Consider the following 16,862-nt stretch of genomic DNA (forward strand, 5'->3'; position numbering starts at 1 on the left):
GCCCTGACTGGGAATCAAACTGTGACCTCCTGTTCATAGGTCGATGGCTCAACCACTGAGCCACACCAGCTGGGTGCTTTTATTTATTTTTTTTTTCTGACCAGATTCTTCAAAGAGTAACAATCCCTAAGGAGGATAGAAATTAAATAAAGATAAACCACACATTTAAAAGTATACACATGAAACACTAATTTATTCATCCTTTATAGATAAGAAGCAGCTTAGTTTTATTGTTGCTCTTATCATGGATTTCTAATTATGGTTTTGCTTTTAGGATAGTTGTTGGGTCCTGGCCCAACTTTTTCAAGCCAAACTACCTAAAGATAGGGACAAAATTGTGCATTGTTAGCAAGGCTGACACGTCACCCAGGTGACTCTTCACCCTACTATTGTTTGGAATCTACTGTCTTAGAGAATTTATAATTAAGTTAAAATACATTGAAAACATTTTAAAACAACCTACTTTCATTAATTTTAAATTTATGATACATCCTATAACTCCTGGGCAGAGATTGAAGAAAAAAGATGTTGTCATAAACTCAAAATGCAAACAGTTTGGGTGCCATGCCTGAGGTGAGCTAGTTATAGACCACAAGGGTTACCTAATGCTGCTTTTGGAAAAAGTCAAGGGTGGTTTGACTTCCTTTTTCCATTACAACTGTATGCTTTCTAGAGGCCTGAGAAGCTGAAAAACAGCCTGTTCCCTGAATTTTTATAATTCCTCTGTGATAAGCTTTTTTTATAAAATGCACATTGGGTTGGAGACCTGAGTGCCCTGTGCATTTCTTTTCCAAAAGGGGTGTCCTTTAGGGAATGGAAAGAGTGCATTTCCACATAGCGAGACCTGGAGTTCTGGCTTACTGGGCCCCCCGGCTCCCACTGCAGTTAGCAGCACTCTTCTCAGCACAGCAGTCCCTCTGGAGGAGCGCTGGGTCCTGGCTGCTCTTTCTCAGGAAGCAAGTGTTAGAACAAAGCCTCTTTTCAAGGTTTAATTGGGAGTGTGGTTTTACTGTGGCTCAGTGGCCATTTTTCCTTTCTTGTTTTTTGTTAGAGCATACCTTCAACTTTGGAAGGACTAGTGAGATAATGGGACCACTGCTCCCCTGTAACCTCATGGAACATCAAAAACCTTAATTTGCTAGAACAGTAGAGAGTCAAAGGTCAGAAGAAGCCTTTAAAGAGTCATTTGAGTTCCATAGTGAGTTTACATTATATTATTGCTGTATTAGAGTTCAGTAATATAGGAAAGCAAGAATATGTGGGCATGAGTTGGTTTAGGGAGGAATTTAGAAAATAATTGTAAATATGTTAAAAATACTATTATGAACAAAAAGAGCAGGTTTTCATTTTCAGTTAAGAAATTAGGCCATTCTGATTCCCAGTGATTGAATGCATCATAGGAAGGGTTGAGAGAAAAGACCCATCACTACACTGATGAGACCAAGGACAGAGAGGAAGTGTGTGCTAGGTGAGAGTAGGGACATGCCATGGGTTGTTTGGTGCAGGCTCAGGAAGGGGTGTAAACTGGCTGTAAATAATAAAATATTTTCCTATTTAGTTTGCCAAGTGTGTAACTTGGTTTTGATTTGAGGTTGTTTGTGTCTGTAGGGCAGGAACATGTCTTTTCAATTAACATGGTGTGCTGTACATTGTTAATGTCAGACACATGGGCACTTAATTAGTTTCGAGGCAGGAGTCCCTTGGAGCTAACCCTGCTGTCCTCCTGAGAGCTGCAGTGTGGTTTAGATCAGCGCTAAAAGCCTGAAGGCTAGCTGCAACTTAAAAAGCAAATTCCCAGGCTCACCCCCAGGGAATCCTGATTCACTATGAAAAAGTCAGTCCATCCCAGGAATCTGTATCTTCTGCAAAGCTCTCCAGGTAAGCCTGATCATATCCAGGCTTGGGAAATTAGTTTTAAAGACCATGGAAGGTTCCACAACACTACAGGAGGCAACATCTTTGAACTTCATTATTCACATAATGTGTTATAAATGCTGGGTCACAATATAAATGTCATTTAATGTAGTAATAGTTTGCTCCCTAGCAGTCTGCTGTGTGACAGACTTTTCCTTGTAGAAAAAGTGGGACAGCCCTAGTCAGTTTGGCTCAGTGGATAGAGCGTCGGGTCCCTGTTTCAGTTCCGGTTTTGGGGTGTGTGCAGGAGCAGTGGCGGCAACCAATCGGTGTAGCTCTCTCACACTGATGTCTCTCTCTTCGTGTCTCTCCCCATCCTTTCTACTCTCTCCAAAAATCAATGGGAAAAATATCCTTGGGTGAGGATTAAAAATAATAATAATAATTAGGACAATAAACCTGCTGGGTTTTTTATCATCTCCGTTACAGAGTTAACAATACTACATGATTGCTAAACCATGATTGTCATTGATTGAGCAATTCCCTATGTTTGAATGTTATATTGGGAATATATCGACATAGATTTTTGTTTCAGCTTTGCCTTTGTATATTGCCTGCTATTTGAAAAATAATGATGTTTCATTAATCCATTGAATAATACAATAAGCTTGTACTTCCCTACCCTAAGAAACTATGGACAGTTAATGTTTACTTGTTATTGCTGTTGCTAATGTTTTATATCCTAGACAACACTTTAAATATGTGATGAGCCCCCAGTTCGCTAATGATATACAACCTGGTTTAATCTGTTTTTATTATGTGAAATCAACAATGAAATAGTTGCAGAATTCTCTACAAAGCATGTTTTTCATAATCCTAGACTCCTGTTTCCTCAAGGTCAACGATTTGACTCATAGTCTTTCATCATACCTAAAAGAAAGTAAGTAAGCTCTCATTTTTTAAAAAAATATTCACCAAATTGTTATTACGTTAAAACATAAATTCAGTCTCTTCAAAATAAAAATTTTCAAAACTACATTTAAAATAAAAAGTTTCCACCTCAAATGGAATTTAAATGGAGGGTGTTTTAGGTCCTCTTCATATTGACTTTTTTTAATTTAAGTTTATTCTTGTTTTGGTCTGGCTTTGAGAATTTGTGATTTGGTCTGATTTTTGTTTTATAACACATGAGAATTATTGGTCTATGAACCTAGAGAATAATTAGCATTCTAGTTCAGATCCATCACTAATTTGCTCTTTGACCTGGGGAAAGTCACTGAGCATTCTCTGAGACTTGACTTTGTTATCTAAAAGATGAGGAAGTTGGACTGTGTGACCCCTGTTCCAGCTCTGAGATTCTGAGGCTCTGTCCGCATCTTCAGAACTCTGACCCTGAGTATTATATAGTCCATCTAATTTGACCTTTTCAACATGTATTGTGTGTAGTCAGAAATAACTAGATTATTCACACGAGCATCGTCGTTTATCTGTAACCAACAATGAAATATTTAGATGTAGAGGATTTATCATTCTTCTTTCAAACTCTATTCAGTTCTGAGGACACTCAGCTTGAGTTCATAAACCTTTCTCCCCCTCAAATTCAGCAAATGTAATCAACTGCACGGGGCTATGAGAGCTAAACAAGAGAACACATGTAAAGTGCCTAGCACAGTGTCACTGCTCACCAGATGGTTGCTATTATCTTAATGTCATTTCTATTTTACATTTTATGCTCAGTGTCCCTTTAAAATTTAACATCATTGAATCAGAATTCTTTTCCTGCTAAACATTGCCTTCAAGCATCAAACCAATTAAAGGTATCACAAATGCATTCTTTTTAAACTTTTTTTACTTATTCCTAAAACTAGTCACTTTAGCTATTTGGCATAATATATGTTTTGTGTTGTAAGTTAATGATATTTCATTTTAATCCAATACCTACAATAACCAGAGAATAGAATCTAAACAGTGCTCATTTATCTTATTTTACTTAAACACTAATTTAGAATAATGTTTTCTCTTATGGTATTTTTTTTTTTTCAGTCTGCCCTAAGTGGGTAAAACTTCGGAAAAACCATACAGAGAAGAAGTCAGTCCTAATGCTGATCATCTGCAGCTCTGCCATCCGAGCCCTGGAGCTCATTAGGTTGGACGCTTTACCTATTAGTTTGTTCATGTTTCCTGAATAGCTGTGTGTGCCGTATTGATATGTTCTGTATGCTGAAGATGTTGCAATGAGAGAAACAGAATCCGCTCTCTCATAGGACTTTCCAGTGAGGGACACAGACAAACAAATAAATATACATTGTAATGTCAGCTAGTGATAATTATATAAGAAAAAATACAGTATAGAAGTGGATGGGGGCTTCTTTTAAAAGGTGATCCCAGAAAGCTTCTCTAAGGAGATGGTATGTGAGCCAAGACTTGAACACAGTGAAGGAGAAAGCCAAGCAGAGGGCTAAGAGCGTGCCAGACAGAGGGGACAGTCAGAATGATCTGGATAATCATCCTGAAGGGTCCCTTTGGCTGCTGTGTGGAGAACACACATGGTAGAGGGCAAGGGTGGAAACAGGGAGACCATAGCAATAACCAGTTAGAAGAAAAGATGAAACACCAAGAAATAAACTTATGAAAGCCTACATAAAGAAAATTTTTCAGAGTGATGCAGAAGACCTTGAACAATCAAAGGCATACCATGTCCTTGAATAATTAGACTCAGTGATGTAAAAATGTCTGTTTTACCTAAGATAATCCACAAGCTTCATAGATTCCCAATGGAACTCCAAAAGAATTATTTTTAAACTAGGTAAACTAGTTCTAAGTCCATATGAGAAGAAATCTGTCCTCAGCAAAAATCTGAAAAAGATACTAATGAGCAGGTACTATGCCTATAGTATCAGATTTTTTTAAAAAACATACTACAAAGTCTCAATAATCAATACAGTATGGAACTGGCTCATGCATGACAGACAGATTAGATCCGTGGAAGAGAACTGGAAGTTCAGAAATAGACTTACATGTATATGAAAATGTAGCGTATGGCCAAGGTGACAAATCAGTAGGGAAAGATGGATTGTTTAATAAATGGTACTGGAACAACTGGGCAGCCGCCTGGAAAAATAAACTTGGATCCATATCTCACTTCTTATACCAAGATAAATTCCAGTGGACCAGAATTTTTAATGTAAAAATTACGTTGTAAAGATAATTTGTCAGTGCTTTACTGCGTGCTTTCACATACTTTTTCATTTACTGTCATTTGTGTAGAATAAACAAAAGGGCTTCCACCAGGTCTGGGTAACACTCGGCTCTCGGGGAAGAGCCATCAGAGTGAAAGAGGATTTACTGAAAGGGCCAGGCTCTGTGCCAGGTTTTGGCACAAGACAAAGTAAAGGAAAATTTAAGTCCTGAAGAAAGAGGAACTTGATCAAATAGACTTAGGTGCAAATGTAGACACTCAGTAGGTATTTAGCATTTACCTGTCTAAATGAACTAATCAGATCATTAATTTAGAAAAGTAGTCATTAAGCTTTGTTAATAGTCCTTCAAACTCTCCTTTCCCCATTAGGCACGCACAGAAGTGTTTCTTTCAACTATTTCTGCTTAGACAATTGATCTTCAAGACTCCCACTACTCTGGGAAGCTCTATTTGAAGTAATAGGAGTTTGCATAGACTTTTCCATGTTTTAAAAACTACCACCACAGAACTTATTTCATATTCAAGCTCTAATGGCAAAGAGGTTGGCCTCAAGGTGGCCTCTTAAAAACAACTTGTCAAATTAATTTGAGTGCTTACTTTACACAAATACCTTTCTGGGGGACATAAAAGCACTATGTTGTCGCACTTCATTTACCAATTCTCAGTGTTTCCCTGTGTCACCTGGTAATATTATGATCCATTTCAAGGTTAGGGGATTTGCAAAAGGTGAATTTTGAGCGGGCACAATGAGCCCTATTCATAAAGACTAATGGTGAATAATTCTAACTTTTGTAAGAATATCTGCTCCCTTGAGAACCATGAGTTATGTCAAATATGTCCCCTAAATTGTCTTCCTAGTTAGCCTTGCCTTGGAGAAAGCTTACATATAAGTGAAAGATCAAGTGCAGCCCGGGCGGCATGGCTCAGTGTTGAGCATCAACCTGTGAACCAGGAGCATCAACCTATGTACCTGTGGTTTGATTCCCAGTCAGGGCACATGCCCGGGTTGTGGGCTCGATCCCCAATAGGGGACATGCAGGAGGCAGCCAATCAATGCTTCTCTCTCATCATTGATGTTTCCCTCTCTCTCCCTCCCCCTTCCTCTCTGAAATCAATAAAAATATATTTTTAAAAATCAAGTGCAACAGCACTTGTATAACATGATTCACTATTTGCAAACTCATAGATTCCTGCTGACCAATAATATTTCCCCAAACATAATAATGATATATAAAGGAAAATAATATTCTAAAGCAGTTTTTCCATGTTAGTTCTTGCCCCAAACATCGACTAAAAGGTATTGCTATTTTATACCCATTTATATCTGAAGCATTTCTACATAAAACATTTTATGGAAAAGCTCACTCTGCAAAGTAAATAAAAGAGGAGGCTGCTCTGATGAAAGACACAAACCCTCTTGCTCCACCCTGTCAGCTCATCCCAGCTCCCCCACTGCCCCGGAGCACAGGCTGACCCCAGTGTTGTAAGAGATTTCTCACAACCACATTTTATATGAGAACTATACTACAGAGTTTGAAGATCAGTTATCTGCTAGGAACCTGAAATATAGAAATTCTGTATTGCAAGTAAAGTGCAGATCCATGTTTCAGTATCCAAGAAAACCTAAGTAAAGCTAACCCTATATGTGAGAATGAGAAGCCAGAATAAAAGGCCACCCATTTTCATTTCAGAGAGGGCTAGCCTGAAAATATCAGAACTGTTTTTTGTGTGTATATATACACATACAGGTGAACATATCTATATATATAAAACCCTAATATGCAAATAGACCAAACAGCAGAACAACTGAACAACCAGTCACTATGACGTGCGCTGACCAGCAGGGGGTGCGTGCAGAACATGGTGGGCATCAACAACAGGCAGCAGATTGTGGAACATGGTGGGTGTCGGCCACAGTGGGATGGTGGAGCAGGTGAGCAGGGGCGCCAGACCAAGGTGGGGCGCCAGTTGCTATCATCGGGGTGAGCCTCTGGTGGTTACTGAAAATTCTTTGCTCCTGCGTGCCACAGTCCCGCCCGGTGCTCGCACCTGCTGCCAAGCCCCACTCGCATCCACTGCCAGTGCCGGAGCCGCTGCTCGCACCCGCTGCCAGTGCCCAGTGCCAGCTCTGATCACTCAGCACCATCAGCGGGTGAGAGTGGCAGCTGCCAGCCCCAATCGCCCCTCAGGGCTTCTCGACCTCCCCCTGCTCCTGAGAGGCAATCAGGGCAGCAGCCGCTGCTCACACCTGCTGACAGTGCTGGCCCCACTCGCATCCACTGCTGGCACTGGCCCCAATCACTCCACACCATCAGCGGGTGCTAGCAGGGCTGGCACGGTCAGCACGTGGGAGCAGCGGCAGTAGGAGCAGGGCTGCTGGCGGAGAGGAGCCGCAGTGGGAGGGGCCAGGCGGGGGCATGGAGGATGGCCTGAGACCCGTCCCTGTGCCCACCTTGGCCTCGCAGCCCACAGTTCCTTTCAAGGTGCACGAATTCGTTCACTGGGCCCCTAGTATACATATCAATAAATGCACGTATTCTTTGAATAAAGAAAGATAATACTGAATTAGTCAACAGGCCCAGAAGGAGTGACTTTTCTTGTGCATTAATCTATTCCTTTTCATTAGGTCGATGACAGCATTCAGAGGAGACAGCAAAGTTATGAAATTATTTGCAAAACACATAAAGGTAAGCAAAGCGCCTGTGGTTCTTGGTGGAAGATGTTAGTGATCCTTAAGGGTCACTTCTAGACCTCAGCTTTTCTCTCCAACCTCTTTGTAACTCCTTGGCAAGGGTTTTCTTTGGTGCCTCCTTCTACAACACATTTGATGACCATTTTGGTTTTCTTTGCATTCCCTAATACTACACACCCACCTCTCCCCACAGCAGTCACACTCTTCCCTGCTCCGAGGTTCCTCTACAGAAGCTGAGGCTTGACCCTGGACTCTGAAGATTTACCAGTTTTCTTCTATCTTGATGTTAACCTCCTTTGCCCTAAACAAGGGTAGTCTCACTTGCTTTTTAACTTTCTTAACTTTTAGACAAAATGCTCTAAATTGGCCCATGATTGATTGCACTTTCTAATGACTCTTTGAAAAGAGTTTCTGGACCCAATTTCCAACATGTGGAGGGGGTGCTTCCTCGCATATCCAAGAAATGCTCTGGACACCAGCTTCATGTCCTACAATGCAACTCAGTTCTGACATTGTCTACCTAGAAACACATCAGGTTCCACAGGTTGAGGGCTCAGTCCTACAAGACCGCATGCACACCTCATACCCCAACTTCAGACACCGGTTGAAAGTCCAGGATGTTACATATTCTTTTGACCAACTGATTCTAAATCAGAGGTTCCCACAACCCCCTCCTCGGATTCAATTAATTTGCTAGAGCAGCTGATGAAACATTTTACTTACTAGATCACTGATTCATTATAAAAACATGTAACTCAGGAACAGCCAGATGGAAGAGATGCCTAGGGCAGGGATGGGAAAGGTTGTGGAGCTTCCATGCCCTCTCCAGGCACACCACTCTCCCCAAATCTCCATGTGTTCACCAACCCAGAAGCTCTTCAAACCCTTCCTCTCAGGTGTTTTAAGGACTTGCAGTACTTAGGCATGATTGATTAAACATCAGCCATTGGCGATTGATTCAACCTCAGCCCCCCACTCCTCCCTGGAGGTTGGGGGTGGAAGTGAAAGTTTCAACCCTCTAATTACATAGGAGATTCTCCTGGAACCAGTCTCCATCCTCAGCTGCTTCCAAAAGTCTCCTAATTCAAATAACAAAAGACAGCTTTATCACTCTCAACACTTAGGAACTTGCAAAGGCTTGGGGAGTTATGAGTCAGAAACTGTGGACGAAGTCCACATTTGTATGAGAAATATATTTTGGTAGTCTGCCTCAATATCACACTTCTCTTTATTCTCTTCCATCTTGGAATAGGTCCAGGAGCAGGTAAAGTTGCTGGAGAAGCGGGCCGTGCACCTGGGTGTAGGAACTCCAGGGAGAATTAAAGAACTCGTTAAACAAGGTATGAAAAGAGCCAGTGATAGTCTTCAGAGCTGGGAGTTGGCCGTACCCCCATGTGAGTTTTGGGAACCACATGTGTGATGCAGTGAAACCAGATCTCTGTGTTAATTAAGGAGTTGGAAATTCAGCTGTGAGTCTCTAAAGTCAGCCAGCAGGTATGATGGAGTAGGGAAGGATGAGAACTGTGAAACTGAAGGGCATGTGCCCACCTAAATACATTCAGATTTCAATTGCTTTAAACAGGTTAGTGGATCCACAATTGATTCCATCATTTTGCACCCTCTGAAATTTGTAGAGCTGGATATGTTCAGTATTTCCCTCTCACTTAATTGTGTCTTGGTTCCCCACAACTTCCATTCCACTTGAAAACATGTTGAAACAAAAATGCAGTTTCACCTAGCTGACATGGCTCAGTGGTTGGGCGTCGACCTATGAACCAGGAGGTCATGATTCGATTCCCGGTCAGGGCCCATGCCTGAGTTGCAGGCTTGATCCCCAATGGGGGGCGTGTAGGAGGTAGCCAATCAATGATTCTCTTACATCACTGACATTTCTATCTCTCTCCCTCTCCCTTCCTCTCTGAAATCAATTTAAAAAAAAAAACATTTTTAAAATGTAGTTTCTGTGGATGAAATATTGATATTCTAAATCATTTCTCTTGTAGTGCTTTACCCAGAAAGTATTCCAGACAACATCCACCTGCTAACCTGCTAATGATCTTATTACCTGTTCTGCCTGCCAGACAGATTAAAGATTTCTTATCAATTCTCATTTCCAAATTACTTCTTCAATATAGTAATACACATTGTTTCATAACTGACAGGAGCTATTCCTGGATTTTTCATATTTCTAAACATAATGTGTTCATTAGTATAGTAACTCGGTATAGAGATAGTCATTTGCCAGAAAGCAAATGAAAACTAAAAATACTAGTGTTTCTCTTCAGATGAAAGCCACCCAGGATAAATATACCCACTGTACACAGAGCTCTGTGCAATTATAAGTAACAAACTGGAGGCCCCAGATAAGGGAGGGAAAAAAATATTTTTTAGTTCCTTTGTGAACTTAGCAGTATGCTAGACACATTTACATATATCTCATGTAGTACTCACCTCACCCTTGCAGGCTAGGGTTCTGATTTCCTGAGAGAGAAAACCAAAATACACAGGGTTAAGTGGCCCTCCCAGAGTCACTCAATCTAGGCTTTCCTGGTTCCTGAGCCGTCCCCAAAAGGGATCTCCTGATCCCATTGAGAGATAAGTGCACATAGAGTTAGATTGACCATACAAGACAGTAAAGCCCAAAGGCCAAGTGAGCACTTCTGAGTCTAGAGGAGTTGGCATGAGGGAGAGATTGATGTGGTAGCTGAGTCTGCAGGGAAAGCTTTATAGAGTTTTTAACTGATCTTTAAATATGGGGAGAATTAAAGTAGGATCTGTGGAGATGTGAGGAAAGCATTCAGGAACATTCAGGAACAGGAGAAGAGCTGAATCAGAGGAGGGCAGGTGGAGAGGTATACCTGGAGGAGATGATAAATGAGCAATACTGTGCTGAGTCCAAGAAACCCTGTTATGGATTCAGATCCCAGGTACAACAACTTAACCATGCCAGCTCTATGACCTTGCAAGTTACCTTCTCTAAACCTGTTTCTCTATCAGAATGACAGAGACAGAAATAGTACCTTTCTCAGAGGATTATTATGAAAATTGAATGCCAATAAAGAGCTCAGCACAGTGAGTGTCATACCTTAAGAACTCGAAAAATGCTAGTTGTTTATACTGAAGAGACCACGTTTCTTACTCGGAGACTTCGTGGACTGTACTGTCTTGTGATTCAACTGGGAAGAAAGTCAGATTGTGAGGGAGGGCCTTGAACAGTAATCTGAGGAGTTTGGATTTTTGTCTTGTGAACGTGATGGGGCGATGAAAATGAAGGAATAGGTGAGAGGTGCTCATAGGCCTTCTATGAAACACAGACTTGGAAGAGCTTGGCTGGGCAGCAGGAGAGGCCAGGGATGGACGCTGCCTCTCCCCCAGCCCCCAGCCAGAGATTCACCTCTCTCTTTCCTGGAATACAGATGGGTTTTTGTGGTCATCAGGCCCCAGTGCAATGGGGCCACTCTTCTTTATATTTAGAAAAGAGAGAGAAAAAACAAAGCTGTACAGATCATTGAAATTAGATTTCTACAGAGTTGTGAGACACGTTTTGAGATAGAGATTTCATTTTCTTTGGCTATATACACAGAAATGGGATAGGTGGATCATATGGTAGTTATCTTTTTAATGTTTTGAGGAACTTCCATACCATTTTCCATAGTGGTTGCACCAATTTACATTTCCACTAACAGTGTGCAAGGCTTCTCTTTTCTCCACATTCTTGCCAACACTTGTTATCTTTTGTCTTTTTGATAACAGGTATGAGGTGATATCTCATTGTGTTTGTTTTTTATATATTTTTATTGATTTCAGAGATAGGAAAGGAAAGGGAGAAAGAGATAGAAACATCAATGATGAGAGAGAATAATTGATAGGCTGCTTCCTGCACGCCCCACACTGAGGATCGAGGCCGAAACCCAGGCATGTGCCCTGACTGAGAATCAAACCGTGACCTGGTTCATAGGTGGACGCTCAACCACTGGGCCATGCCAGCCAGGCCTTTCACTGTGGTTTTTATTTGTATTTCCCTGATAATTAGTGATGTTGAACATCTTTTCATGTACTTGTTGGCCATTTGGATGTCTTCTTTGGAAAAATGCCTACTCGGTTCCTCTGCCCATTTTTAAATTAGATTTTTTTTCTATCGAGTTATATGAGTTATTTCTGTATTTTGTATATTAAACCCAAGTTAGATTGTTTTTCAACAATTCTATCATGGTAGGATATTTGGGTTGTTTCTTATTTTTTGCTATTATAAATAATACTGCAATGATAATTTTGTAAGTAACTGTGTTTAAATTTCTGATATTTTTATTGGGATATGTGTAGATGGAGAATTCTTTTATCAATAGGAAGCATTTTAAAGCTCCTTATTTGTAATGCCCAGGACTTTTTTAGAGAAGTTGTACCTGTTTGCTCTACACCAGCAGTGAATTATTTTTAAAGAAGACTACCAACCCATTGTCATTCTTTACTTATCATTTTTAATTTTTCAGAGAATTTTAAATAAGAGGCATTGTAATTATAAGAAGCATTAAAAATTTCTTTTGGGCCTGGCTGATGTAGCTCAGTGGTTGAGCGTGGGCCTATGAACCAGGAAGTCTAGGTTCAATTCCCGGTTAGGCCACATGCACCAGTTGCAGGCTTGATCCCCAGTAAGGGGCATGCAGGAGGCAGCTGATCAATAATTCTCTGTCATCATTGATGTTTCTATCTCTCTCTCCCTCGCCCTTCCTTTCTGAAATCAATAAAAAATTTTGTTTTAAATTATTCTGGGCAGAGAGGGAAATATTGAAATAATCACAGGAGAGCTGAAGGGACATGCTGCAGCTGTGTAAAAGAAGGCTTCAGGTATGTTTCCAAGTGAAACATGAACAGCTTGGGGCAGGGGGGAAAACATGGAGAGTGAGAAGAGCTAACTGTGCCCGACTCTGAGGCCTCGGAAAGGCAGACAATCCCTGAGGTCCCCTGGAGCCCCACATTCCATTATTGTCTCTAGATAGACAGGAAGAAAGTGGGGATAGCCCTAAGGGCTTTCCCAGTCTCCTCAGGGGATAGCAGCCTTTAATAGGGTCCATTCACCTTAGCTTGCTTTTCTGCCCTGTCCTCAGCCTTTTGCCCACTCACCTCCTCGGTCAGGTGGCCTCAGGTAGACTCAACTCCAAACTGCAGGAATCTTATCAAATCCCTGTCAGGAATGAAACTTCACCCTCTGGCTCTTCCTGGAGGCGTGGGATTGATTTTTTTGCCAGCACTTGAGTATTTGACAAGTTTAGCAAGAGCAGCTTCTCTGCTTCTCAGAATCAGTGATAAGATTGTAGGAGGGGAGTCTGGGACTACCGCATTTGTTTTCCGTCATAGATTAGTTACTGGGGAGTGGACAGCAAATGAGGCAAAAAGCAACCAAGAGAATAAAAAGTAAGTTTAATTCGTTCACGTCATGAGGTCTTGACTGCGGCAACCCTCTCCCTATCTCTTTCAGGTGGCCTTAATTTGAACCCCTTAAAGTTTCTGGTTTTTGACTGGAATTGGAGAGATCAGAAGTTGAGGAGGATGATGGACATTCCCGAGGTACCATGTAACCAGCAGTTGTCTTTAATCTTTTTTTTTTTTTTAATCTGAACTTGAGTTCAAATACAGTAATAAAGTCTTTGACATGAAGACCAGCACATCCTGGCCTTTGACAGTTACTGTAAAGGAATAATCATGGACCCCATCTCACCCCTTACACATAACCCTATCCTTCCCATGTATTTTATAGGAATCAGCTTTGTTTCCTCATTCAATGACCGAGAGCTTCTGCCTCACTAGGGACCATAGCCCTACTGTACCTTTGAGAAACAGGAAGGTCTGGAGAACTTGGTATACTTCCCTGTGCTCTGCTTTAGAGACACAATCACCTTTGCTTTTCATCCTTATAAGTGCACTGAAGGTGGGGGTGCAAATTTGCCTCATGCTCACATCTTTATGCGTTGAGTGTTTTTTTTTTCTGAGCAGGACACAAGGGTGATTTCTTTCCCAGGTTTTTGTCCAGGTGGATTTGAAGAATGAAACCACAGACAAAAGGTGGTAGATGAAAAGGTGAAATTGATTGGAAACAAGTACAGACTCCCATTTAGGGAGGGGGTCCCAAAGGGGGTAGCCCCCCAAGCCCTTTTTGCTAAGGTTGATAAAGGCTGCAGTTCTTTGTCTCTTCATGCTGCCTTCCAGTTGGTAGCTTCAAAGCCCAAACCCCACGTGGTGCCCCCCTATTTGTCTCCCCCTTCAGTGGTAGAATTCTCTGTCTCCTATGAAACTCTGTTTTCCTCTTCCTCCCATTTGTCGGCATTTCTCTGTCCTCTGTGAAAGTTTGTTTCCTCTTCCTCCCCACACCCTGAGGCTCTTTCCTATCTCCTGTGAATGGCTGTCTTCCTCTCCCTTATCCTGTGGCGCCTTTTGTTCTCTGTGAATGTGAGCCTCCTGGCAGCTCCAAGCCTCCACTTATGGACTCCAAGCCTTCCTCCTGAATGGACCCTCTTTATTTCTAAAACTCCCTAAACCTGCCTATTTTACCCCCTAAAACTCCTTTTATTTATATCTCCTAAAACCCACTTATTTAATTAAGAAGGCTATTTTGGTTTCGGGGGATTTTTTGATGTCTCAGTAGATTAAAATTGAATGCCTGCCCTTACCCAGCCTGAGTGGCTTCGTGATTGAGCATTAACCTATGAACCAGGAGGTCATGGTTCCATTCCCAGTCAGGGCACATGCCCGGCTTGCGAGCTCCATCCCTAGTATGGCGCGTGCGGGAGACAGCCTATCAATGTTTCTCTCTCATCATTGATATTTCTATAGCTCTCTTCCTCTCCCTTCCTCTTTGAAATCAATAAAAACATATTTTCAAAAACGGAATGCCTGCCCTGGCCAGTATGGCTCAGTTGGGTGAGCACTGTCCCAAGCACCAAAAGGTTGCTGGTTCAATTCCCAATCAAGACACATACCCAGGTTCCAGATTTGATCCTTGGTCAGGGTGCTTATGGGAGGCAACCGATCAATGTGGCTGTTGGAGATAAAAGAATTTGTGCAATAGTAAACAGGGCTGCCGGTCACCATTCAGGAATGAATCATGGCAGTAAATAGCGAAGAGGCTTGGAATTACTCCTCCACCCATGCCCAGTGAACTAATTTACCACATAAAACTTCCAGAATGACCAAACCTGATCACAAATGATCAGTGAATTATATCAGACATCAGTTCAAGTTAAGAGACAATTGTCTCAGTTTCCTACACAAACACACACACACACACACACACACACACTGTCCCCTGAACAATTTTTGTTTTGTTTTTTAACTGGTTTAGCCGGGCTGGCATGGCTCAGTGATTAAAATTGAATGCCTGCCCTTACCCAGCCTGAGTGACTCCGTAGTTGAGCATTAACCTATGAACCAGGAGGTCATGGTTCAATTCCCAGTCGGGGCACATGCCCAAGTAGTGGGCTCGATTCCCAGTGTGGGGTGTAGGAGGCAGCCAATCTACTTTTCTCTCTCATCAATGTTTCTCTCTCTCTCTCTCTCTCTGAAATCAATAAAAATTAAAAATGAACTGATTTAACCAATTTGATGTCCAGCACATGAGGCCATTTTTTATTATTTCAGATTTAATATTAAATCTGAGTAATCCACCTCTAGTTTTCTAATTACAATAATACAGAGAAATAGTAACAACAAAAATAGTCACCCATAGTTATTTTTTTTATGTTGATGTCATTATTAGCAGTTATCCTATATTAGAACTAGAGGCCCAGTGCATGAAATTCATGCACAGGGGTGAGGAGGCCCTCAACCTGGCCTGTTCCCTCTCATGGGGAGCAGGCCTAAGTCAGCAGGCAGACATCCCTCTTGCAGTCCAAGACCCCTCGCTCCTTACCACCCGCCTGCTCGCTGCTCCTTACCATTCAGCTTGCTGCTCCTTAGCGCTGTTGCAAAGGTGAGAGAGGCTCCTGCCACCACCACTGCACTCGCCAGCCATGAACTTGGCTTCTGGCTGAGCAGCACTCCCCCTGTGGGAGCACACTGACCTCCAGGGGGCAGCTCCTGTGTTGAGCGTCTGCCTCTGGTGGTCAGTGCTCATCATAGCAACTGGTCGTTCCGGTCATTCCACCGTAACTGTCGCTTAGGCTTTTATTACATAGATATTGTGTATAATCTGGGCACACTTTAGATATCTTTGTATGATTTTATTTTAAGTGGTTGCAAGCAAAAGGACACTTGAACGAAACTGGTGTTTTATATAATACCTCTTCCTTTACTTGTGCAACTATTCCAGCTCTGAATAAAATATGGGTTAGAATTTCTGCCGTCCCTGACTCTGGCCATATCAGCTGCATAAATACCAGAGAGTCCAGAAGGTTGAATTTATTCACCAAGACCATCTTTTCTTAATCTTAACCTTTTTCTTTCTTTCTTTCTTTTTTGTCTTTTCTCTCATTTAGATAAAAAAGGAAGTTTTTGAACTTCTGGAAATGGGAGTCCTCAGTCTGTGCAAGTCGGAATCCTTGAAGCTGGGCCTCTTCTAATCTGTGTCCCAGTGAAAATCCCAGGATTTGCCTCTTGTTCAATGGCTCAGACACACTGCAGACACTCAGTACATATCAGCTGCTGTTTTATTGCGTTAGCTGCATCACCAGGTAGACCCTTGGGAATGTGTGATCAACATGAATCTGTCCTTTGCCAACCCCCTGTATAATAAAACATTGCCAGCTTGTTTTTCTCTCACCAACTGGCCTCTGATGTGACTGTGCTGGGCCACCTTAGGCAAACGCTTCCCCTTCTGAGCCTCAGTCTCATCAGCTGCAAAATGGGAATGATATTTGGCAGGATTATTGAGGATTCCATGTGATGGTACATGTGGAACAGATTTGCAAACAGTGTGAAGCATGGCAGTAGTAGTATTAGGAAGAGCTGTAAGTGTATGTGGCACTTTGTAAATACAAAAGACAACGATATAACTACAACTATCTTATTTATTTTTTAACTTGTTATTTTGAAATAATTTCAGACTTAGAAAAAAGTTACAAAAATAGTGTAGAGAATTCCCATATGTCCTTCATCTGGCTTTTCCCAATATTAACATCATGTATA

The 16,862-nt window shown here is 41.7% G+C and overlaps 1 protein-coding gene across 2 annotated transcripts in view; it reads left to right on the forward strand.

Moving 5' to 3' along the window:
- CMSS1 (cms1 ribosomal small subunit homolog) overlaps positions 1-16,548 on the forward strand; it is a 398,213-nt gene extending 381,665 nt beyond the window's left edge. For both annotated transcript variants that reach the window (XM_028134803.2, XM_054714032.1), the window contains exons 5-10: positions 2,735-2,794; positions 3,898-4,000; positions 7,680-7,740; positions 8,998-9,085; positions 13,222-13,310; positions 16,214-16,548. In XM_028134803.2, coding sequence (XP_027990604.1) covers positions 2,735-2,794; positions 3,898-4,000; positions 7,680-7,740; positions 8,998-9,085; positions 13,222-13,310; positions 16,214-16,297 — 485 coding nt within the window. In that variant the 3' untranslated portion in view covers positions 16,298-16,548. The remainder of the gene's footprint in view (positions 1-2,734; positions 2,795-3,897; positions 4,001-7,679; positions 7,741-8,997; positions 9,086-13,221; positions 13,311-16,213) is intronic.
- Positions 16,549-16,862: the final 314 nt, after the last annotated feature.

Source organism: Eptesicus fuscus, chromosome 3 (genome assembly GCF_027574615.1).
Source record: "Eptesicus fuscus isolate TK198812 chromosome 3, DD_ASM_mEF_20220401, whole genome shotgun sequence".
Classification (NCBI taxonomy): domain Eukaryota; kingdom Metazoa; phylum Chordata; class Mammalia; order Chiroptera; family Vespertilionidae; genus Eptesicus; species Eptesicus fuscus.